The sequence below is a fragment of the Squalius cephalus genome (genome assembly GCF_949319135.1).
Source record: "Squalius cephalus genome assembly, chromosome: 12".
NCBI classification, from domain to species: Eukaryota; Metazoa; Chordata; class Actinopteri; order Cypriniformes; family Leuciscidae; genus Squalius; species Squalius cephalus.
In genome coordinates, this window is record NC_137133.1 from 35,053,822 (window position 1) to 35,078,409 (window position 24,588).

General features: G+C 38.3%; 1 protein-coding gene across 3 annotated transcripts in view; it reads right to left on the reverse strand.

Moving 5' to 3' along the window:
• extl3 (exostosin-like glycosyltransferase 3) overlaps positions 1-24,588 on the reverse strand; it is a 32,239-nt gene that overhangs the window by 763 nt on the left and 6,888 nt on the right. The window contains exons 2-7 of one of the 3 annotated variants that reach the window (XM_079887984.1): positions 12,605-12,747; positions 8,248-10,830; positions 7,442-7,569; positions 5,943-6,087; positions 5,513-5,641; positions 1-1,502 (exon numbers count right to left, since the gene is read on the reverse strand). The exon at positions 1-1,502 is cut by the window's left edge and continues 763 nt beyond it. In XM_079887984.1, coding sequence (XP_079744110.1) covers positions 1,293-1,502; positions 5,513-5,641; positions 5,943-6,087; positions 7,442-7,569; positions 8,248-10,389 — 2,754 coding nt within the window. In that variant the 5' untranslated portion in view covers positions 10,390-10,830; positions 12,605-12,747 and the 3' untranslated portion in view covers positions 1-1,292. The remainder of the gene's footprint in view (positions 1,503-5,512; positions 5,642-5,942; positions 6,088-7,441; positions 7,570-8,247; positions 10,831-12,604; positions 12,748-24,588) is intronic. The other 2 variants (XR_013822909.1, XM_079887983.1) reach the window with 2 other exon arrangements.

Genomic DNA, 24,588 nt, shown 5'->3' on the forward strand with positions numbered 1-24,588 from the left:
TGTCCAGGTCACATTTCACCAATAAGAAATAAATATGATATTGTGCATAAAGAAACATTTTGACCTAAAGTATTTATGGGACCAGATTTTTTTTGCCTTGATATATTATTTTCACAATTTTTCCCTAAATAAGTCTTAAAAAAAAAAAAAACTCAGTCATCACCATATTTCAAAATGAAAACATTTAAAATCTAAACATTTATGATATATCTGATGAACTGAATTTTTAAAGAATTAGATTTGAAAAATGATGTGCTTTACAGTAATGGTAATGAGATTTTTTTTGTTTGTTTTTTGCATTATGGTATTGAGAACTGGTAGAAATGTCAAATCTTAATAGTCATTTTATTGAAAAATTATATTTTGCATTAGAAAAAGAACAAAGCAATGACAATGATTTTTTTGTTGCTTTATGTAATGACAATTTGGGTGTTTAAATGTGCTATAATTCATGAAAATAATGTCAGAATAATAATAAAAAAAGGCTAAAAATATGATTCATTTTCTTTAAGTTAAATACATGAGTAAATATGACCTGGATAGTTCTTTGTCATTTCACTTATGAAATCATTGGACACATTAACAGACTTGATTATCCAGCAAAAGGCATTAAGATCAATCTGTTATTCCACATGTGTACTGGGTTACACACACATATGTTTTCTTGTATGATCGCAATTGACATGAGAACATGTAACAGTTTGATTTGGTGCTATTCCTATGCAGTTATGTTTTATACCTTGTGCTATTCTTACTGATGATCAACAAACATTCAATGGGGGTTAGTGGCGTCTAGTCACCATCAACCTACAGAACAACACACACAGCCTTTCACACAAGCTCAAAGGCACACACACGCACACACACGAGTAAAAAAAAACATGACCATCAGTGCATTTCAAACAACGAGTATATGCGAAGTAAAAATAAAAACACTAATCATTTAGAGCGATGACACCTCCCATAATTCGCCGATGTGCCATCAAAAACAGCCTCCATCGGTCCATAACTTTGTTCTGTCAGTATAACGATGCAAATATTAGTTTGACGTCCATTAAAGCGTCCCATGAAAAGTGGTGCAAATCAAGCCTGTAGTGGTTTGCTGATGAATCGCGCACAAGTGACCGTAATCGTTCGTTCTGCTATTGTTCTCCCTTGTCTTCGAGGAAGACGAGTTCAAAGTAAAACTGTCCCATATTTACAAGAAAGCTTTGATTCCCCTTCGCGTTCCCAGAGAGAGAGAGAGACCGTGCCGTGTGTCAGCGCTTCGTCGGATTCCTGTGCTCGTTCCATTAAATGAATTTAAAACATTTGGTCTTGTCATGCGGCAATCTCGTCTTGAAGAGTACCGAGTCCACTCTGAACTGAGTGTATAACAGCGGCATGTATCCGTAGACTTTTACGAAGAAGTTGATGCACTTGTGGCGCTCGTGGAAGTGCGAATCGTCGTGTGACAGAGCCTGCGGACACCCGGGACAGCGGAAGGTCCAACGTGACGTCACCTGAGGAAGAATTAAACGAATAATGAGACACAATCTATCACACATCTTCAGAACTCGTAGGACCCGTTTACACCTGAAGTGCGTCCCAAATCGAGTACTTGTGCACTATTCTACGCCATTTTAGTGAGTTCCAGTCCTTGATTCTGATTGGTTGAGCCGCATTCGAAGCCGTTGTAAATTACTCAACAAACACACACCTGTGACCGCATTACATTAGTATTACTGCGCAACTGTTTGTGATTCTTTGTTGCTTAGCAACCTCTTTGGAACTACATTGCTTGGCGGAGGAATAAATGTGTTATAACCTTTTTTAAAAGGTTTTTATAACCTTTTTAAAAATATTTTTTGTGGCGGCTGGTGTTTATTTTATGACTAAAATGAATATTTTTATGGAGTAACCGTTTTATAAAAGCCCCTTGAATCCGTGATTTACAGTGGATTTAGAACAGCTAAGCGGGTTTTAGGCACTAAAGTTGTAGCTAACAACAACGCCCCTTAGCTGTTCAAGGGGCTTATTGCTTAATTCTAGTATAAATAGTGTGAGTGTGAAAAAGTGCACTTTAAAGCTGCAGTCCGTAACTTTTTTGGGTTAAAAATTATCCAAAGCAAATTTTGGAGCAAGTACATAACCAGCCAGTGTTCAGAACTCTGCTTGCCTTATGCTGGGTACACACCAAAAGATTTTTTACATCTTATCAGATTTTCAAAATGTGATAGACCACAAACATGAGTACAAAAAATCCTAGATTTAAGCGTTTTGCTCCTATAGTGTGTGGTGTGCCATGATGTGACAAAGACAGCACACCACACACGAACAGATTTTCAACCAGAGTCTCGACTGTGAACACAGGAAATCTCGCAAAATATCGTGAGACTTCAGAATAAGCATGACCGACGATATGCAGGAAGAAATTGAGAGTTTGTTTAGAATGATTTTCACAGAAAATTCACATGAAAAAAAACATTGTACCCAACATTATAACCTTTTATACAGAAATATATTCATTCTTTATTGTCTTTATTTATTCTTTATTGGATTTATTGTCTCTTTAGAAAGTTATTTAATCCCTCTATAGAACCTCACTGAACCCTTAACACTCAGCTTCTTTTTTTTTTAATTGATTTTAAGAATTACAATTACAGTCAGGGGGGTACAAAGAGTAAGCCGATAAACAAACATAAAAAGACATATACATAATCAGTGACAAACTTAATTTAAACAAAAATTTGAAAATGTTTACAGATTGAAACGCACTTTGCAGCTTTCTTATTTTTTCAAACCCAATATTGTGTTTAGGTATTGTAAAATTTCTGCTCTTAAAATGAAAAACAAAGGCTTGTTTCCTCCAAATTTACACTTATGAATACTAAATCTTAACACTCAGCTTCCTGCGAGAGTGTGTGTGTGTGTGTGAGAATGACGCGTGTCTTCCATCATTTCGCTTTCTGATTGGATATTGTTTTGTTTCACGTGATAATCTCCAGAACGTGAGCGCGTTTGTCCTCGGAGTTCCCCCCACACATCAGGATTTCTGATCGTAAATATTAAACATGTTGAATATTTACGATTCGCGATCGGGGCGGCTCCGACGTTCTTCCGAGCAGGTTCGGACACTCTTAACACACCTCACACCAATGGAAAATCTGATAAGATAATCTGTTGAACCATCAAGATAATCGGGACATTGCTAGGATTGTCGGAAGGGGGGAAATCGGCCCAAAATCAGCCCGATTATCTTTTGGTGTGAACCCAGCATAAGCTCGATTCAAAACGGTAAGCTTGTAATAATGTTTTTCACTCCAGTGGTACTGGTGGATTTCCGCGGGAAGTTCGAGCATGTGTTTGCGTCATTACGTCACATCTGTCCACATCTGTAGTCTCGGCTAGTCGGCTATGAGTGTGAGGATGTTGGAGGTGGAGATTTATAGCCTTTTCTTACAGCACTTGATATAATTAAACGTATCAATTTGATGATGGATCCAGAAAGGTTCAAACGACAATCACCAGTGACAACTGGAGATTCACCCGTTGTAAAATGCAAAAGACTTCGGACTTCGTAGTGGCTACAGAAAAAAATGAGAATTCCAGTTTCGTCTGGAATGCGGCCCAGACCTGATGTGGTTTGAGCAAACGGATTTACATATGTCCCAAAGGCATTTACACCTCTTTTCAAGATCGGACAGCTATCTGATCACAGAAAACGCATGAAGTGGCCAGGTGTGAACAGGCCCTTAGAATGTAGTGCACAATTTGCGTGCTTTTGTCCTTTAAAGCTTTGCTTGTATGGAAAAGAGCAGCTTGGAGAATAATGCAGGTTTAAATCAACAGACTTATATTTTGAGTGGATTATTCCTTAAATCAATCCCTCCATATAAAGATGACAGACTTATTAACTTCATAATACAATATCATCTCTTTCATTCGTGTATAGCCTGTTTTCCCATTGCAATCTGGTCGGCTTTTCCATGACAACAAAACAAATGTAATTGATTTGTCTAATCTGCGGGGACGGCAGCAGCCGGAGAGCGAGAGATATGTGTGTGTGTGTGTAGCTGTGTACCAATGAAATGCCTGAGAAAATCCATCAAATTTCACTACGCCGGTAATTCACAGGCCAACTGATGCTTCAGTCAATGGACTTCAGAAAGACAAAGGCTTTTTAAAGCTTTCCGAAATCACACTGAGTAAATCGCACTGAAATCAATTCTATTGTAACACACATATGTAAAACTGGAAGAAGTGTGTTCAGTCTCAACTCCATCACGCCTTGATATTTAACTTTATTTATAGTACACAATAACGACAAAAATGCCAAAGAATAACAGGAGAATCTTACAATGTCCAGGTTATCTGTCACCCCCAAAACTAAAGAAAATAAATAAATAATGAAGTGTCTATTTACACTAAGTGCAAATTGCAGACCTTGTTGGCAAAGGCTATTCACACTAATAGCAGAAAGAAAGTTTTGATGCAAATCAACCCGAGTTCGAATTCACCTTTTGCCGAACTCGCTCTACTCCCTTTTCCCATCACATATCATATCAGAAAGGCATTTATTTTCAATAAAAATTAAGAAAATATTAGAAAAATTTAAATAAAGTATCTACCATGTGTTTAATAATAAAGTGTTTAGGGTTAGGGGTACGTGTAGGGTGGGGCTTTATTGTCCCAACAAGGCGGCATTCATTTAATAATTTTAATAAATATAATAATTTACACTATGTTATTATAGCATACCGTTTAATGTACAACAGCACTGAGGTGCAAATAATATAATAGCATCTAACTACAATTTTCACTTATTGGAAAGAAAATACTGCTACTTTTACATAGTGTAAATATAACCTAGCTCTATTTTCACTTAGTGTAAATAGCATATCACTAAGAAAATTGACAATTAAGCACACTGATGATTCACACTCAGTGATTTTGATTAGATTCTGATTGTTGCATTACAGCAATTTAGGCAACAAATACTACTGTGATATACAAATACAATTTAGTGATAATTTAGGGGGAAATCAAATGAATAGATCAATAATCTTTCTTTAATTTATATTTCTTTCTTTTGATTTGGGGGTGAAATATGACCAGGGTATGATCTGGACAAACGTGTTTTTGATAATAAAGAGATTTATCAATGTCTCAGATAATGAAATGTAACACTGTTTTGTATCGGAGTTAAAAATGAAGAGGTTTTTTTGTCCTAACAGGAACTGAAAATGCTGCACAATGGCAAAATATGAGCCAATAAGGCCATATTCAATGTTCAAAACACAGTTACGTGGAGAAAGGATTTGGGCCAATGAGATTTCACTGTGGGAAGGGCAACCCAGAGTGCCAGAAACAGAAACCAAGTGGCTAACAGAATGGATTGTCTGATTAACATTATTCACTTTATCATGTTGTACACAAAAACAAGCACGACTGAGCACTAAATTGAAATCCCAAGTGGCAAAAGCCCCAAAAGGCTCTAAACGACACATGTTTCAAGTTACTGCCCACTGACCTTGATGGGGGGTTTGCGAGTGATATGCGACACGAGGAAGTTCATGGCGATATCCTCGCAGTTGATGTACTCGTCCACCATGTCACGTATGGCTTGAGGCATGACGTAGGAATAGAGGTATGCGTAATACTGAGGAGAGAAAGAAATGATGGCTTTTAATAAAAAATTAACACAAGAAAGTACCATGATGTTGTACAGCAATGCTCATAAATGAAACATGTCGTGCTGTTTGCTAATCCATCTGGAAAATGAGGCACTGCATCATGCATTTGGTTGCACAACAACGTACTCAGTAGCAACATCAGTTTTCAACTAATTGAACCATTTCCAGCCCCTGTTACCTGGTGTTACTTGGGTAAAACTACATAAGCTCCATGTCTATTTTTGGCATAATCAGGCTCTGGAAGTGTCAAAGTGGTCAAAGCTTCACCTTATGGAAGAAGGCCGCGCCCGTCAGTACCATGGAGAGCTCGCAGGAGTAGTTCGAATTGTAGAGCCAAGATTGGTGATTTACATCCCAAGCATGAAACCTTCCCGGGAAACCTACAATCCGGTCTCTGGCCTCCCGCCACACCCTTGAAGTGGAGAAAGAGAAAGAGATGGGAATGCAAGAGTGGTTATTATAATATTCATTGAATAGCATTTGTTAAGCAATATATGTATGCCAAACAAACCCCTTTAATATAGTAACTGAATACATAGGCTAAATAACTATAACCTTGGCTTTTATTGCACAAAACCCACAAAAAAACAGACCATAAACACCAGTCATAATAACATTGCTCAGAAATGGCAGCATCTTTTGCATCATAATGCACACTTAAGTACCATGAAAAAATCTGCTAATCAATCATCCTGACCAATTCCCTAATGCTTATAGACACAAAAATACATTGGGAACATTAGTGTTCAACATGTAAAGATCCCCGACGTGACCATTTTCACCCCAAAACAAACATATAATAAATGAATCAAAATCAAATCTCCCATTATCTGCTCCACTGACCAAATGTCGAAACACGCAAACAAACAAGGAGATGCACAGGAGTGAAGGAGAGCGTTTTCTTCAACTGTCATGGACTGTATCAGATCAGATACTTTAAATTCCTCAAAACTAACAACTGAACCTGCAGCTGTGGGCTTAAACTCTCTGAATGCAGGAACACACCAAAATACATTGACAAATACATTTAAAACGGGCATGTTAATGTGCATTTGAAAACACATTTTTCAAATCTTTGGATCACAACAAAAATGGTATTCTTAAAATGTACAGACTGAGGTGGAAAAAAAGATCAGCTTACAATGTCTCTCCAACAGAAATATTTTTCTTTCCTTGCTTCATTAAACAGAATTTATTCAGAGTAACAAAATTGTTGTGACACTGACAAAAATTTTTTTTTACATGTTTCACATTCTTTTCTAATAATATAAAGGACAAAATTAACTTCACAAAATAAAACAGCATAACATTTCTTTAAAAGAAGAAAAAAAACTGAATAATGGGAACTATCTTATACAAATAAAAGCAAAAATACCTCTAAATATATCTTTTCAAAAGGGGGAAAATATCTGCTAAATATTTAGGCATTGCTTTTTCAGGGTTTAATGTTTTACCAATCAATAATTATAATAGAACAACTAAAATAGTAACTATCAAACATTATGGCAGGGTGATTTAGCACAAAATAAAAAAAGCATTTCTCAATATTTTCAGCCTTTTGAATATATTCAGTATATATTTTTTTTTAATACTGGTGTATTTGCTTTGAAATGGCCAAAAGGTGGATAAAAATGTGAACAGCCAAAGTAGATTCAAAGTGTTTCATGCAAGACACTGGCCAAATAAAAGTGCCTTAAGCATTCTGTATAATCGCCCACTCCTATTAAACATACTGTGTTATGATCTTGCTATCACAAAAATCTCACCTGAACCCAAACATAATTTCATCGTGTCGAAGATGGGCATCATCATCAATAGACAAAATAGCCTCAGTCTCGACTGCATCCCAGGGAAGGAAGCGATTGTTTAAGCTGTTTTTTTCTGTGCGTACCACCTGCAAAGAAAAAGCCCATCGGTCAACATGCCATATTGTGAATGACTGCTGAGGTAGAACATGGCATTATTACGAGATTTTATTGGGCCAGCCAGATAGATAACCTTATGAAACCAACAACAAATGCAATCAAAACAACTTAATACTTCTGGAAAGTATTTTTAATGACTTTGTCTTTGTATGTTTAAAATTTAAAATGGCTCTTAGTTTGCAACCATGTATCCATAATTAAAGATGCTCAATTTCCAAATTACTTCTCTAAGACATGAAGAGAATAAGAAACTTGGGGAACTACGGCATTCTATTTGGAATTTCATTTCAAAGTATAACCTTACAATGGGCTTAATACAGCACTGTTTCCTTTAATATCACCAGAACTAATTTGGCTTGCTGCCCTAGAGACATGAAAGCTATGCTTCAAAGACAGCAGAGAGAGCAGACCAAATCTACAGCAGAATGCAATGCTTGTGAGGTTTCACATTTAAGCCTTTGAGAATTCAAACTAATAACAGGCTTAACACAATTTTTTCTCACTGAGTGGTGCCTGCCTGTGAAAAACTTGCCACCATGATGCAAGGGTGCTATGCATTTCTAGGGTGTTTCAGGTGGTTACTAGCTGATTGCTTACTGGCCCAGTAATAAGAAATATGATAAAAAAAAAAAATACTGAATGCTTACCACAATAGGTAGACCGATGTCTGGCCAGAGCAGATCATCAGAAGGTGGCTTGGGGGAATTCCACACAACCACCACTTTGTTGAGATAAGGAAGACCATTAAGTCTTTCCAGTGAGTTCATAAGGACCTCCTCCCGTTCATAAGTAAGCATGACCACAGTGAACTGCTCCCGTGGGACGTTACCTCCTAGAGCGGCCTGAAACTCTTTACCAGATCCCCCAGAACCACCACCGATAGGACGAAAACCAGTCCCCGACCCCAGAAACTTGGCCTCTGAAGGAAGTACAGGGTCCAAGGGAGTGTGTGGGAATAGATGGAAAGGGCCAGGTGCACGATTCCAGGTGCGGTAAACATCAGCAGCTGTGTAGGTAAAGTTACGCAAGAAGCGTGGTGAAGCATAAGGGGGCTCTACTTCAACAGGCCCTAGATCGAGGTCCCCATTGTCAGCCATGTTAGCATCGGTTCCTGCCAACTTTCCAGCTTTGTGAGGAATCTCCTGGGCAGGCTCCTCACGTATGGGTGCTGCTGGTATCTGGATGCTGGTTCGTACACTAGCCAGGATGGTGCTGAAGATGCTCTCAGAGGTGGAGAAGTACGTCTCCCAAAGAAACCGACCCTGCCGTCGCATGGCCAGAAGATCGTTGTCTGAGATGCTACGCAACAGAAAGTGCAGCTCCGTAATGCGAGGCTTGGGTACCATAATGACTGCCTCACTCCATCGTATGAGGTGATGGTAGGGCAACTTCGAATGGTCGCCAAGCACCACCGGTATTGCCCCAACTTCCAAAGCCTCAAAAAGTCTCATGCTACAGCCAGCAGATGCCACCAACTGGCCATCACCTGGAGATATCACCAGGGCAAATGTAGAAACCTTCAGTACCTCTAAACGATCCTCACGCTCGCCACACAATGCCCACTCTGTTGGTAAACTTGTCTTGGGCTGATTCTTGCATGTGAACTCCACAAGAACCTGGTCTAGGTGACTGTCCTGTACAGCTTTAAGTGTGCCAATAATGCGATCATCATAGTCAGCTGGTGGATCCCCTTCCATTTCCTCCTCAAAGGACTGTGGTGGGGCTTCAAGCAAGCTGCTCCTCAAAGACTCAACCTTTTCTCCCTGAAAGGTGAAGAGATACTTCCTCTTGACAGGGACTTGCGGAGGCACCTCTAGGAAGTTTGGCTCAGACAGAGCGTGGACTAGAGGAGACACCACCATGTCGAAACCTTCTCTATACTGACGTTCAAAAAAGGTAGACTGTGCCACTGCTGCTCGTCCTGTGCTCACATTGTACAGGAAGTTCTGAGTCAGAGACTTTCTAGAAAGATGGACAAGCAAGTGGTTGTGGCCATCCAACCTCCAATACGGCAAAGCCTTGAGCTGCTTTTCAAGGTCAGAAGGTGAAGCAGCGGGAGAGGAAGGTGATTCTTGTATTTCCCCAACAAGCACTATGTACAGACAGGCAATGTTTGGATTATTGGTGACATATACACTGCTTTTGACGGATGATGCGAAGGCTTGTTTGACAAGAGGGTCCAACTTCTCACCCCAAGGATATGATCCTGTGTCATAAACATAAACAGGGAAGCCAGATGTAAGTGGACATCTAGCGTAATCAAAACAAGAATGCAAACGACAGCTTTGGGCCGACTTGGGTGGAGGGTATCCAGGATCATCCTTGTCTGGTAAAAGTCTAACTGGCAACGACAGTTTTGGCTGGTTTTGTGCCATAAGTTCCTTGTAAGAGTGCTCAGTCTGGCTGATGACATTTTTGAGTTGTAGCAAGTCTTGTTTGGCACTGTCAATACTACGTTTACAAGCCTCGATGCGTAGGTTAAGTCGGGCTATCTCGCCATTGAGCTCTTGCCGCTTTGACTCGAGCTGAAGTAGCTCCTCGCTGACAGATTCCCGTATACGACACAGGTCTTGCACATGCTTTGCTTCACACAGCTCTCCTCCAGGTCTTGGCCCAAAAATGCGCTTATCTGGTCCCCCTGCTTCATCTATTGTGGTGAGGTAGTAATGTGCAATGAGAGGGAAGAAGACCAGGATGAAAAAGAGCATGAAACTGAGCCAGGTGAGCCGTACTCGCCGTAGTACCCATGGCTGGCCGTTGTTCCCGATGATGCCTCCACTTCGCTGCATCGTGCAACTATCACTCTCCTTCGAACCAGACACGTGAATGCAGCTGTTGAAGAGATTCAGCTGCCATAATGCAACTTCATCTGTACTGTACACTGTGAGTTTCCAGAGTCTGTAACTTGCGTGTCCTTGTTTTAATTGGGACTTCTAATAAAAGGAAATTTCATCTTTCTCGTGACAGAATGATATCGTCCATAAACAAGGTCTTGTGTGTGGTATGATGTATGTTAAAACTGAAACTATCCAAGAGAAAAAGGAGAGTCCCAGACAGCAGTAAAAACTGAGTGCCCTTGATGGAGATCAGCAATGGAGGCATGGCTGATCTTCATTTTTCTTTGTGGCATCATACTCTTCCGGTCACTCTTGCATAGTTGGGACTCATAAATTGGCCAAAGTGTGCCATGAACTCTTGGAGATACTGCATGCCATCCAACTTCTTTCAATCTGTAAAACAGAGAGCAAGTATCAGTTATTTGCACATAGAACAGAACATGCATTAGAACTAGGGGTGTAACGATACACTCATATCACGATACTGAACTCACAATACAATATTATTACGATACTCTAAGACATATGGTAAAAAGTTAACAAAAAATTAACTTGAATAAAATGCTAAATTTGGTATTACATCGGGTGTGGAAATGGATAGGCTTGGACTTAGTGCTGATAACCCAATGCACAAGACAATAGAGACACCAGAATAAAAACATTCATGATTCTGAAGCGGAAAATACAGAATTATTTTAGACGAATATGCTTGCACTCTTTCACTGACTAGATATAATTAAAATAATGTAGACCACTTTTTACTGCTAATATAAGACATTTGGCATTATCAGGACCCACAAATATTCCCCCCATTGCATTATTATACATTATATTCAACATTATAGCAGTTTAATGTAGTATTAACACTGAAACTCTGTAAACTTTAAAAAACAAAACAAATTTCTCACACAGTAATTTTTATTTTGGGTGAACTATACCCAATACATATTGTTGCATTTTTATATTGCATTATATTGTGACACCCCTACTAATACACATTCCCAAATTAACCACCAGAGTTCTCTGTATCACCTCTTGAATAGTCTGCCACTATAATTCAAGTATGCATGTGAAATATATACTCGAGGACAATACGCTTGCAATGTGCTGGTCAAGCATTTACGCCTATATTTGTTTCTGGCCTAAGAGATTCTCTGGCCAAATCGCAGTTCTAATTAGCGATTACATTATGGATTTGGCAGGAGATGTTTTTGCACAGGGTGCCACAAAAAACAGTTTGCACCCATTTGTTAGATTCTAAACCAACTGGCAGCGCTCAGAATGACCTCACAGGCTTGTCCTATTCACTGAACACATTATCTGGTATGCTGACAGCTAGCTTCAAGCATTAGCAGCTGTTCTAAAGCAAACTCACAGAGCAAACACGCCATAAGGCATGCGTACAGGAAAAAAAAAACACATGTGAATCGCCTCAAGTGACTGTCTCAGCTAGATTTGCCCACGTAGCCATCAGTAAAAGCCATGCAAGATTTCAGAGAGCTTCATTATCTCTGGATGAGAGGACATGCGGGATGATATTCCCTTTAATGGAACAGATTTTGACATGCCCACTGATCCTGCAGCAGGGAAGAGATGCACAATCACACCACTGCCTGGCACGGATCATACAAATCTCAGAAATCAAAACGAAAATCTATAGTGTACATTAAGATAAGCCTATACTAGGACAATACAATGACATGACCGTCTCCACATTACAAACTAAAGTGGCATTAAGGAGCTAATGTTACATCAGAGTAGAGAACCAGAAAGGCTGCATTGGAATATTATCCATACAAAAAATACACATTAGTGCCCTTCAAAGCATGGTACATTGAAAACAGTATGGGTCATATGTTGCCCATTGGCTAGCATTTTTTATTCTACATTAAAAAATAAATAAATAAATAAATAAAAAATTCCCTTTTCTATCACCAGCGTAGTTCATTATTATTATTTTTTTTCATGCACTTTTAATATTTGTAGTACTATACAAATTGGGATTCAGCACAAGTCTGATCTCTATTACTACTTAAAGATTACGAGACCTTGTGAGAAGAAAGAGCACCCTGCTCTCCTCAGATTAATTACTCTAGATCTCCAGAGAAACGTTAAAGTGATGAGAGAAAGACGCGAAGGGACAAATTGGGGCTGATAAAACACTTACCCCCTTGAAGACCTGAAGTGGATAATCATTCTTTGTGACCTTTCCTTGTAAAGCTCCATTATTTCGCATCCTTCAACTGCTGTATGGGTTGTTATTTGTGGTTGTACACCAGACTAATAGCATATGATTGTCACATGGATGTACTAAAAAAAAAGAGCATATAAACTCTAGAACATAAAGGCTAAACTCTGTGTTTATGTTATGTAATAGGCATGTTCCATTACCAATTTAGGCCATTTCACCTCTCTTGAGAGTTCAGATTCATTCTGCTCGATTACATAGAGGATATTTTCATTCGCATCACGTTAAACATTATCCTAAAGAATTCCTGAGATACAAGTATTTTATTTACAAATATCATGTGTGCAAATAATGCAATTCAAAGCAATCAATATTTGTAGATATATAAACATCAGAAGTTACCTTAATATGTGCACTGTTCAAAAGTTTCCTTTTTTTTTAAAGAAATTAATACTTTCTAAATGTTTTCTGAAGTCTTGGCCATCACAAGAATAAATTACATTTTTAAAAACATTCAAATAGAAAACAGTTATTTTAAATTGTAATCATATTTCATAGTATTACCATTTTAGATATTTTAATCTAATAAATGCAGCCTTGGTGAGACTTTTCAAAGACAAAACAAACAAAAAATCTTACTGACCAACTATGTATATGCATTAGTAGCAATACAGATGTTTAACTTTATTTAGCTATTCCAAAATAAACAATAAAAATAAAATCTGTTTAATTAAAGTGTCAGAGAGAAAAGGATCTAAAAGTAAATGACTGCGTTGGTGGAAGAAACTTTGACTAATGTTATGGATTTCCAGGGGGAAAGCCACAAAATGTAGTAGTGTTTTAGTTTTATTTTGGCTGATCTCTATTCCGGACTTGCACACAAACTGCATTGCAATCATTTCCCAAAATGTCATTTATGTGGAAATGTTACGAAGTCTGTAAACAGGACGTTAACACAGGCCAGAGACGGGACACGCCAAAGACGGACGCAAAGAAGAGAGCAAACAAAGAGCAGCAGAGCAAACACTGTACCAGGCAGCAAGCTCACTGTTCGCAATGCTCGAAATATAGGAAGATAAATATAAATATTGAATTAGGGATGGAATTTATTTTAATGAATCTCTGAAGGGAAGCATTTTCTTTTCCTCTTACCTTCGTATAAATGAGTGTTTATAAGCAGAGCTCTGTTTTGCATCCAAAGAAACCACTGCTCCATAAGCGCCACCTACTGTCAGAGAGTGAATTTTCATTTTCATTCAATCCGTCTGTTGTTTTTGTTTTGTGCAGGTGTGTCTTGTAGCATAATTTCACAACTCTAAAGTTAGACCATTATGTTTTTGTTTTAAATCAAAAACAATTGCTCATGCTACTTGTTTGTGATTAAAATGCAGTGGTTGCCTCCATTTTCAATGGCTACAGATATTTTTTTGTTTAAGGCTAGTTTGCCCGGTATAGAGCAAATAAACAACAAATACATTTGCTTAAAGAAAAAAAAGAATATTGGCAACCCGTATGAGAATCGGCCAATAAAAAAAAAAAATAGAATTGGCCATGAAAAATCATGATCGGTGCATCACTAGTATCACTGGATCTGTGCATCAGGTCTTAAAGTGACAGCAGCCTAATAAACCTGCTGCTGTGTTAATCAAAGAACAAAAGAAAAAGAGAAAATCACTAACTGAATAACTTTTGTAACTTTAATTGTAAGAATTAATCTGCAATTATTTATTTTTTTACAATGGAAATGATCCAGTGTTATTTTATTTTGATTACTTTATTATTTTCTGTAATATTTCTTACCTGAATACTACTGTTAGACATGCCTAAAAAACTTTAAGCACCGTTTATTTAATTTGTATCTGAATTCTATTGTATTTATTTGTGCTACTACTTGTAATTAGTTTATTTGTTCTCATTTTATTACAGTATGTTTACTTGTCTTTTTAGTGAGTTCGATTCAAAGTTTGAAATCAAGCTTCCTTGTGCTGTGTGTAAGATATTGCAATGAAATTACACTATTGAAAAAAACACAAATAGATTTTCAACGGATGGAAAAAATATGGGATAATATTAAAAATATTAAAAAAGTTTTTCCCTGTGGTATCGAAAATGGTATTGATATTTTCAAGGTATCAGATCGAAGTTAGAATTTCCAGTATCGTGACAACACTAAAATGTAGAATATGGGCCTTTTAAAGCAGAATAGTTTCCCCCATGTGGGTACGCAAGACCCAGCATGCCTGAGCTCAGTCTCTGCGAATCGCCCGGCTATTAACATGAAACTGGAGATGTTCTGAAGAACTTCTTCACACTGACCTGTGATCAGCTCCAGAAAGTTTCTCTGGAATAAAAACTCTCCATCTAATCCTCACACTGCCTCTGGGTTGCGAAGGCAAAGCAAATTTACCACAAGCCAATATTTGACCAGGTTTGTAAACGGAAGGATTTTTTTTTCAGTCTGGCCACGGCTGAGAAGCAGCAAATACGGATGAAAGCAGGAAATTATGGATCCCTTATTATCGGTGCGAGCATATTTTATGCAGCACTGACATTTCCCGACAACAGAGTAACCAATTTTCTCTGAGCGAAATTTGCTTTGAAGGCAAGAGTCCAAGAAGCACCAGTGTAAATACAAAAAAAAAGGAAACATTCAGTACTTTAATCAAATATCAGTCCCCACCAGCATACCACAGGAGAACTTTTCTTTTCCTTCTCTCTTCCTCTTTTTCCACTTCCTTTCCAGCTGAAATGAATGTTGCATCAGCAAAAACAGACGCCAAAACGGATGTTCAATAAGGCAAACATCAATATTATTATTTCTAATGTTAAGGTTAGCGATTTAAAAAAACCCTATCACTATTAAATATTAAACTAATCACACCTTAGCAAATGGATAGTAGCATCCTGGCGACAGCCAAGCACTTTGATGGTGAGTTTTACACTGTTATAAAATGTATAGTGTTATCTGTGCATTTGGCAAGAACCTGAAATGGCTTTAAAAACGCAAAGTTAATGTTTCCCTATGTCTCAATGAATCTTTATCAAATGTGCGGTCAGAGTTGTTGCTCTCCTTGACATCTAATGGCAGTTTTACACTGCAAAGGTGGCATAGAAGCGCTTCATTTAGGTGTCTTTACACCAGGGATGGGCAACTTCGGTCCTGGAGGGCCACTGTCCTACAGAGTTTAGCTTCAACCCTAATCAAACACACCTGAACAAGCTAATCAAGGTCCTCAGGATTACTAGAAAATTACAGGCAGGTGATTTTTTTTCAGGGTTGGAGCTAAACTCTGTAGGACAGTGGCCCTCCAGGACCGAAGTTGCCCATCCCTGCTTTACACAGACTGTTTAATGCTGCTCAGAGGTGGTATAAATGCACTTAGCAATTTCAACAGTATACTCTGACACTAGGGGCTGAGGTGGGTCAGAGCAGGCATACTTTGGTCAGGCTTTTATGCAGCATTATGTCTTTACACAGAATTTTGAGCAGGCACAAAGCAGCCTTAAAGGAACACGCCGACTTTTTGGGACTTTAGCTTATTCACCGTATCCCCCAGAGATAGATAAGTCCATACATACCCGTAACTCTGTTTGACGCACCCACCGCTAGCCTAGCTTAGCACAAAGACTGGAGGTAAACGGCTCCAGCTAGCATACTGCTCCCAATAAGTGACAAAATAACACCAACATTTTCCTATTTACATGTTGTGATTTGTATAGTCACAGCGTGTACAAATAACAAGGTCACATGAGACACAGCCATCTTCTAACCGTATACACACTGGGAACTATATTCTCAGAAGGCGAAGCACTGCTACTTGGGTGGAGTGATTTGATCGCAGCAACTGAGAAGCCCCGTGGTGAGGAGCAGAGAGTTCGCTCAGAGCTGGAGTAAATCACTCCACCCAAGTAGCAGTGCTTCGCCTTCTGAGAATATAGTTCCCAGTGTGTATACGGTTAGAAGATGGCTGTCTCATGTGACCTTGTTATTTGTACACGCTGTGACTATACAAATCACAACATGTAAATAGGAAAATGTTGGCGTTATTTTGTCACTTATTGGGAGCAGTATGCTAGCTGGAGCCATTTACCTCCAGTCTTTGTGCTAAGCTAGGCTAGCGGTGGGTGCGTCAGACAGAGTTACGGGTATGTATGGACTTATCTAACTCTGGGGGATACGGTGAATAAGCTAAAGTCCCAAAAAGTCGGCGTGTTCCTTTAACTCTGCTGTGTAAAGAAGCCTAAGTAACATATTGCATAACACTCTTACTTCCTCAGATTTCACACCAAGGCAAAATTAAATTCCAGACTGTATAAAATAACTCCGCTCAGCAAAGAAGCATTCGGCGCACACAATTTAACTAGGGCAAGCTTTTAGCTGGATCGATGTTCTACATAAAGCAGTTTAAAAATCAGACAGATGTTGAGCTGCACTTTGGGATGTTTTCTCTGGGCAGGAAAGATTTGGCAGTGCTTTCTCCCAGATGATCTTCAAAACTCCATCAATGAGTCACTCATTTCCTAATGCACTGCTGAAACAATATAGACCACTGAGATAATACAGCCTGTCTCATTAAATTATCTTAGATGCATTCTTCTGCATGATGCCAATATGAAATTAAGACAGAGCAAAATGCAAAAATATACAATACATTAAGTTAAAGAATACCGTGAGGCTCAAAAGCGACTTTAAAGCAGTCCCTTACTCTTCACTCCCCTACTTTTTCAATCTAAAAAGTTGAAAGTAGGCCAATAAACTCTAAATGTCCTTTTATTATTGGTGAAAAACTTCACCAATCTTCTTCCCCTGTCATCAATAAAAAGGAAAGCTGCGCTGCTAACATTGTATTGGCAGGGAGGGAAAAATAAACTCAGTATTGAAGTCCTCTGACCTAGAAACACCTGGTTCACACATCTTATCTGCTCTTCCATGGAAAAGTCAAGCTCCTAAAATATTGCAGTGGAAAATAAAACAGCTGTGTTTAATTAACTTATGCTTGATCTATCAGAACATTCTGCGCCGAATTCAACATTAGTGAAATATCCTAGACAGGGATAGACAAAAGTTTTGGCTCACAAGCCACACATTGGACTTTAAATAGCACATGGAGAGCGCACACAGTATAATTGCCTTTGAGATATTCTCTGTCGATTGGTTCCACTTTAAATCTATTTCTTGCTCAGACTGGATGCCTCAGAAATCTTGCCAAATGACCATGCATGGATAGTTTTCTTTGTCTAGCATGCACTAACAGGTCCCACTGCGAGACCTCCTACAGTGGGCTTTAGGCACATTTGCATCGTGTTTGTCCTGTCAGTGTTAGCAGGAAATTCAACTCTAATTTCTATCCGTTTCACCCTGATTTGGTGCACACGCCCAATGTCTTCCTTCGGGCTACACACAATCCCAAAAGGCCATGTATTTCAGCCTGACGAAATAACATTCCTGTTATGAAATCGAATCATCATTCGAGACGAGACGAAGTCTGGCTTCTGACAATGATATTTTATTTTTAGTCTAAGAACGACGTTACAGCCCATTACTCTTTTGCAAATATATACATGTGTATATATATATATATATATATATATATATATATATATATATGAAGAGTTCAGATGCAAAAGCCTCAAGTGCCATCTGAAATTTTCTTCTACAATGATCATTTTTATCAAGCTTGTATATTTAAGTTCAGTAATTTCACTATAATGGCAATGAAAATGACCTATTAATTGTCATTTAAGTGAAATTACTGAACTTAAATATACAAGCTTGATAAAAATGATCATTCTAGAAGAAAATTTCAGATGGCACTTAGAGGCTTTTGCATCTGAACTCTTCATATATATATATAAAAAAATTATAAATATTAAGGATATCTATTTATATTTATATTAAAGGACATAACTAAAAGTTAAAAATATGCCTTAAAGTTAATCATCTGGTTGCATTATGCTAATAAGAATTTGGAGTAAAATGTACTTATGTTGTTATGAAAATAATGGCACAATGTTAAAAAGGCTTAATGGTCCTAAAAATAGGTTCATTATCAAAAGAGGCCACAGCTCCAAAGCTGTTTACCACAAACAAAGCAGCAAACGCCCCATTAGATAGATGATAAAGTCTTCCGTAGACAATTAACTACTGCGCATAGATTAGCAACACAAAACAAGCGAGAGTTACACTGGCTGAAATCTTCCTCCACCTGAAATCTTGCACTTTTAAATGTACTTTTCATTCTGTCCTGCATTTCTTTGTGGACATCCTCACAGTCTTACATGAAGCAAGGTGAGGCGTTTTCTACAATGAAAGACTGCCTGCATGCTTTGCATACTTCTGCTGTGCGCTAAAGCTATGTACTTTGCAGGGAATGCGAGTTAATAGCAAGACAGCACAACAGTATTGGGACATACTTCCCACATCATTAAATTCCATCTTGATACCACTTTGGAATTACATGCATAATTAGACAGGAATGTAGATTAAGAACTTGAATTTTAAGAAGATGATTTTCCTATTATGCAAAATTCACTTTTATATTGATTAGACATAAATGTGTGTCGACAGTGTGTTACACAACCACCCTATAATGATAAAATTCCACCCACTCCTTTTTTTTATATTCCCCATAAATCATAAACAGTCTCTCAAAATGAGTCATTGGCATTTTCTATACATTAAGACAATGTAACAGGCTGGTTCACGGCTGGTGACAGAATCTGCCCTGTTAGCTTAGATCCTTGCTAGAGCAGCAAGTGGAAACACAAAAACATCTCAGCTACACGATAAACAATCTAAAATGTTCTTTTGTTGGCTGCATCAATGAACACAGAATGTGTTTTTCCGATCCACTGCGCTACTTTCTATTGCTTTTCTATGCAAATTGTGCTAGACGGTCGTGACCGTTGCGCTCGCGTCGTGTCTCGTTCTACAAACAGCGTTCCAAATGCAGCAGCGCTCAAGTTAAAGGAAGATTAAAATCATTTAAAAATGCATGAATGTGTAAATGGCCCCGAATGGGAGAAAAAAACACGCAAGGTCCGCCTAGCGCTTGTTTACATAGTAAGTAATGGAAAAGCAGCGTTGTGGAATGTAAAAAGGTCCAATGCGGTTTCTCCTGTTTTGTTGTTCCCGCAGTATCTGAGGCTCCGCCCTCTTCTGGAAAGGGGGCGGAGAGCAGCAGCTCATTTGCATTTAAAGATACACACAAACAAAGATACACGGACATTTTGGGCATGGTATAATAAATGATCTGTGGGGTATTTTGAGCTGAAACTTGCAGATACACATTCTGGGGTCACTTTATACTACATTATAGGTAGCCTACCTTTTAATTTCACGATCAATTTTTAGCTTAATTCATATTGTGCCAGCTTCACCTCAATCAGCTCCATTTTCTACTGAAGAATGAAAAAAGATCTCCTCTGTAGCTCAAGGAATTGTGGGTAATATTAGCCCAGAAGGCAAACACTAGGCGCGTTTCCATTACAGATTTGCGCAAAATTGCGATTTTTTTCTAAATGTCGACAAAAAACTATTGCGAAATGACGGCATTTCCATTAACCGATGTTATGCGACTGAAACTTCATTTTTTCCTCTCGCGATAAGTAATTCCAAAAATAATAGCAACGTACGTTGGTAGGTTTATGTATATCTCAGCCACTGCACTGGCCATTATTATTAATGGAAGGAGACGTATGTGTGTTATCCAATCATTAAAGGAAAGACGCTTATACTTGTGAGCGGCACATATGAGGTGTTTCTGGGTGTTTCTCCCTCATTTCTGCTTCGAGGTCTTGATTGTGGCATTTATTTGAGGTTTAGAATCCATTATTCCTGTAATTCTTCTGTCTTTTATGAATTTAATAAAGAACTCCGTCTCGTATTCTGTCCAAACACACCGCGTCATTACGTCAGGTGACCTGTAAATGTGCAAAAACTGTTTCTATTGTAGTTTTGCAAAATATTTATTTTTCGAATTGCCTGAAAAACCTCCTCATGCGAGTGTAAAAAATGTTATGCCATAAATGGGAGTTTTTGCTAAATTTACGTGTTTCCATTGGGCGTATTTTCAATTCGCAATTTCAATTTGCGCAATTTGAAGGGTAATGGAAACGCATCTACAGACTCAAGCTGTCTCTAGAGTCGCCCCCTATACCCTCATTCACTATTGCCTACATTACTAATACAGTCCACTTGAAACGAGTGAGCGAATTCAGACGTAGTTTGTGCTCGCTGTTTAATCATCATTTGAAAAACTGGAAGCTCCAGTAGGGGTGGGCGATATAGCCTCAAAATTATATCACGATATTTCAAGAATATTTGCGATAATGATATTTATGACGATATAAAAAAAAAAATTGACAATTTTTTTTATTACATTTATCTCACCTAAATGTTTGCTCACTCATTGTGTTTTTACAATTGGGTAATTTTGTATTTCAGAGTTTACACAACACAAGGAAGCTTGATTTCAATCTTTGAATTAAATTGAAAAAAGTAGCAAAACATATACAAAATAATAAAGATACAAATAAAGAGAAACGTTTTTGGGTAGGTCTAACACTATTCAGAAATACTACAGAAACTGAATAAGGTAATCAAATGTAAAATAACACTAGTCCTGACTAAATTAAATTAAAGGCTATTAATTCTGATTCCTTACAATGAAAGCTATCTTTTGTTGTTTTGACGACAACATTAATGACAGACACATATGGCTGCTGTCACTTTTAGAGCTAGTGCCCGGATCCATTACTGTTATACTGTCTGTCACACTGTCACGCACGTTTTATGGTTATTTCAGACATAACTGACTGTTTACGAATATACTAACCATGACCGGAATTTTTACACAATTTTGCGTGTTTTTTCCCCCGTTAAAGCAATATAATCCGCGAAATGGAACTTTTGTTACTCGCGAGCTGTTTGTGAGGCGGCTTTACTGTATGCTAGGGCTGTCACTTTTTATTCGATATTCGAATATGCATTCGAACATGACGTGAAATATTCGAAATCGAACTATAAATAAACTATCCGGTTTTTAAAGTGCCATGTTTTGCTAATTTTTTACAGTCTATGATTAGACCGTTTACTTTTTATTTTATTGTTTGCCATCTCATCCAGTAGCGGCCGCTCTAAACGTATTGTAGCGTATAGGCCCATGACCAAATCAAGCGAATAATAGCCAATAGCCAGCTTGTTTTGTAAATGGAAAATAACGACAAGACTAAAGAGACCGCGCTGTAATTCCTGCCTATTACGCACACACACACACGACCCACAGAAAAGACGCGTGTCAGTATCAAGTTCTCTTTCGGGCTTGAACAAACCACAACACACAAATTATGCCAAATGTCCGTTTTGTCGAGTGTCCTCATAAGAGCAGTCTTAAATTATTTAAATAAAGTCTTAAATGAACGTAGAGATTTGTGAGAAAATGCGACGCGTGTCAGATCGCGTCTCTCTGTCCGCACCGGCTGGTCTTAAAGTGTCATTAATGTTAATCAAAGAACAAAGGTAAGAGAGTAAATTACTCACTCAGACCCGGCGCCAGGAGGATTATTATACCGATAGCCTAATAATCATGAATGCACTCCGCTATCTTTTAACACATCTCCGGCGAACGGCTTCTTCACGCAAAAGAAAAACTCTTCATGAAGCGCAGTGAAATTCAGCGACCATGTGGCGTTTCCTGATGGATCGAGGTTGTTCGTTAACTTCATTTTTCATTTTACATTTTACTCGTAGATATTCGAATATATTCGAATACAATGCTTGATATTCGATATCCGTTCGAATTTGATTTTTCTCAAAAGTGACAGCCCTACTGTATGCACGCAGAGTAAACATCTCTCAGAGAGCGCGCGAGAGTACTGAATAGTTTAAAATCGCAAATGTTTAAACTGATAAGACTTAAAAAGAAGTGAAAATGATAAACTTTAGTTACGATGCAAGTGACAAAAGACAATTCCGTCATGTCCTGACTGCTAAACACAAGAGTGTGGTATCGACGCTTGACTTGTGCAACCCATTTTGAAAGCGAGAGAGAGAGAAGACGCGGCACCGCTGAAAACTCACGCGGTTGGTAAAATCAATATTTGCGGGGGAATTTCCCGCATTATAAGTGGTAGACCTGCGGGAATTATTAAAATACTATTGAAGTAGCTCCTTTTTAGGTACTAAATCGTCATTGGAGGCTGACTTGCTGCTCTCGCGCTCAGACAGGTGTTGTTATTGTGCGTGCTAAGGAACGTAATGCGCCATACGTCATTGCATCGCTATATCAGTGATATCGCGATATGACACTTTTTTATCATGTAAAAATTTATACCGGTATTATCGTGGACGGTATGATATGGCACACCCCTAAGCTCCAGTAGTAATGAAAAGATTTATCTTGAACTCTGTCATGGAAACTAACATGTCTAAACCTTAATTAAACAATTTAATAATCAATTAAAAAGGAATTATGTATGATATTACGCTGTACCCACATTGGACCAACGATTTGGAAAATGCGGGCGTCATCTTCAGGTCAGACGTGGGAAATCATTCGGCATGACACTCACAGTGCATTATGGGTATTCTCTAGCCGTTGCAGTGAATTACGGGATTGAATGAGTGCACTCGATAATGTCCACATTGGTTTCGGACACCAATACAAATGCTGTCCCTTCAAATCGTGCCCCATTTAAGTGAATGAGGGTTTTTTTCGGGCACAGCCTGAGACCAGAAATAGTGTCCATCTTATTTTTCAACGCGCAAGTAAACTATATAGTAAACTTTTTTTGTACAGCTAAAAATAACTGGAAGCCAGAAACATTAAATTTACAAATGGCCGTGTCCACTCTTATGTGAAAAATAAGGTGGATCCCATCCATCCACATGCTATTTTCAACACATTATGATTTAAAATACACTAATCCTAAATAATCTGACATACCATTCATCTTCGATATTATGCAAACTGGTCTGCAACTAACGTAACTTTGGCTCTCTAAAGGAAACCAGATGTTTATACCTGTTCCAGCTCATCTTTCAGGGCTCAGTCACTGAGGAGAATGGAGCTGTAGACTAATTTCATTCAGGACGGAGAAGCTCTGAAAGCTGACAGCCAATTCACATAGCCTACAGGCAGCTCCAAGAGAAGTCACAAGAGGACTCATCTCAATCCTTTTCTCAGGAGATTTAGATATTAAGTATAAATAAACTGATAAAGATATGGAGTCCAGGCATGTGGAAAATATCACCACCATGTGTGAACCAACAAGCAGTTATTGGAGCATCTTTTGCCAGATAATATTCTGAATATGCTCAATAATATTCATGCTGTTTATGGGAGCTTGTCAAGTGTTATCTCGTCTTGCATAACATCTGACATCTGGGAAGAAAAATGCTGAGGCAACCGGTGCAAGGCACACAGCAAAATGTATTTTTCAAGAAAAATGGAACAACATTATCATCAAGATTGCAAATGTAAACATCTTTATTAAAACTAGACGTTATAGAAGTGGTTGCCAAGGCATTGCTAAAGTTTTCAGTTTTCAAGATACTATGGGGTTGTTATGTGGGAGTGTTTTAATCTGTGTTTCGTTGCAGTTTCCCTGGTAGCTCACCTGCAATCATTGGGTTAATTGGTACCACCTGAAGGGAGCCACTTAAAATCTTGGACACATGCTCTCACTCTCTCTCTCTCGTCTTGCAGCCAGCACTGCAGCAGTAGTGTTTCTGCTTCTACAGTCCCCTTTTTCTTTAATACTAAATAAACTTTATTTTGATTGGCAAACTTTTGTTGTCGTGTCCTTTATGTTGCATCCCTAGAGCCAGGGTTGTAACAGGGGTTGCTAAGGTGTTCTGAGTGGTTGCTAATAGTTACTTATGGGCAAAAGAGTCCACCCTTAAATCTCTACAATATTCTGTTTTCTATTAAAATATGACTTGTTTGTCTATTTCAATATAT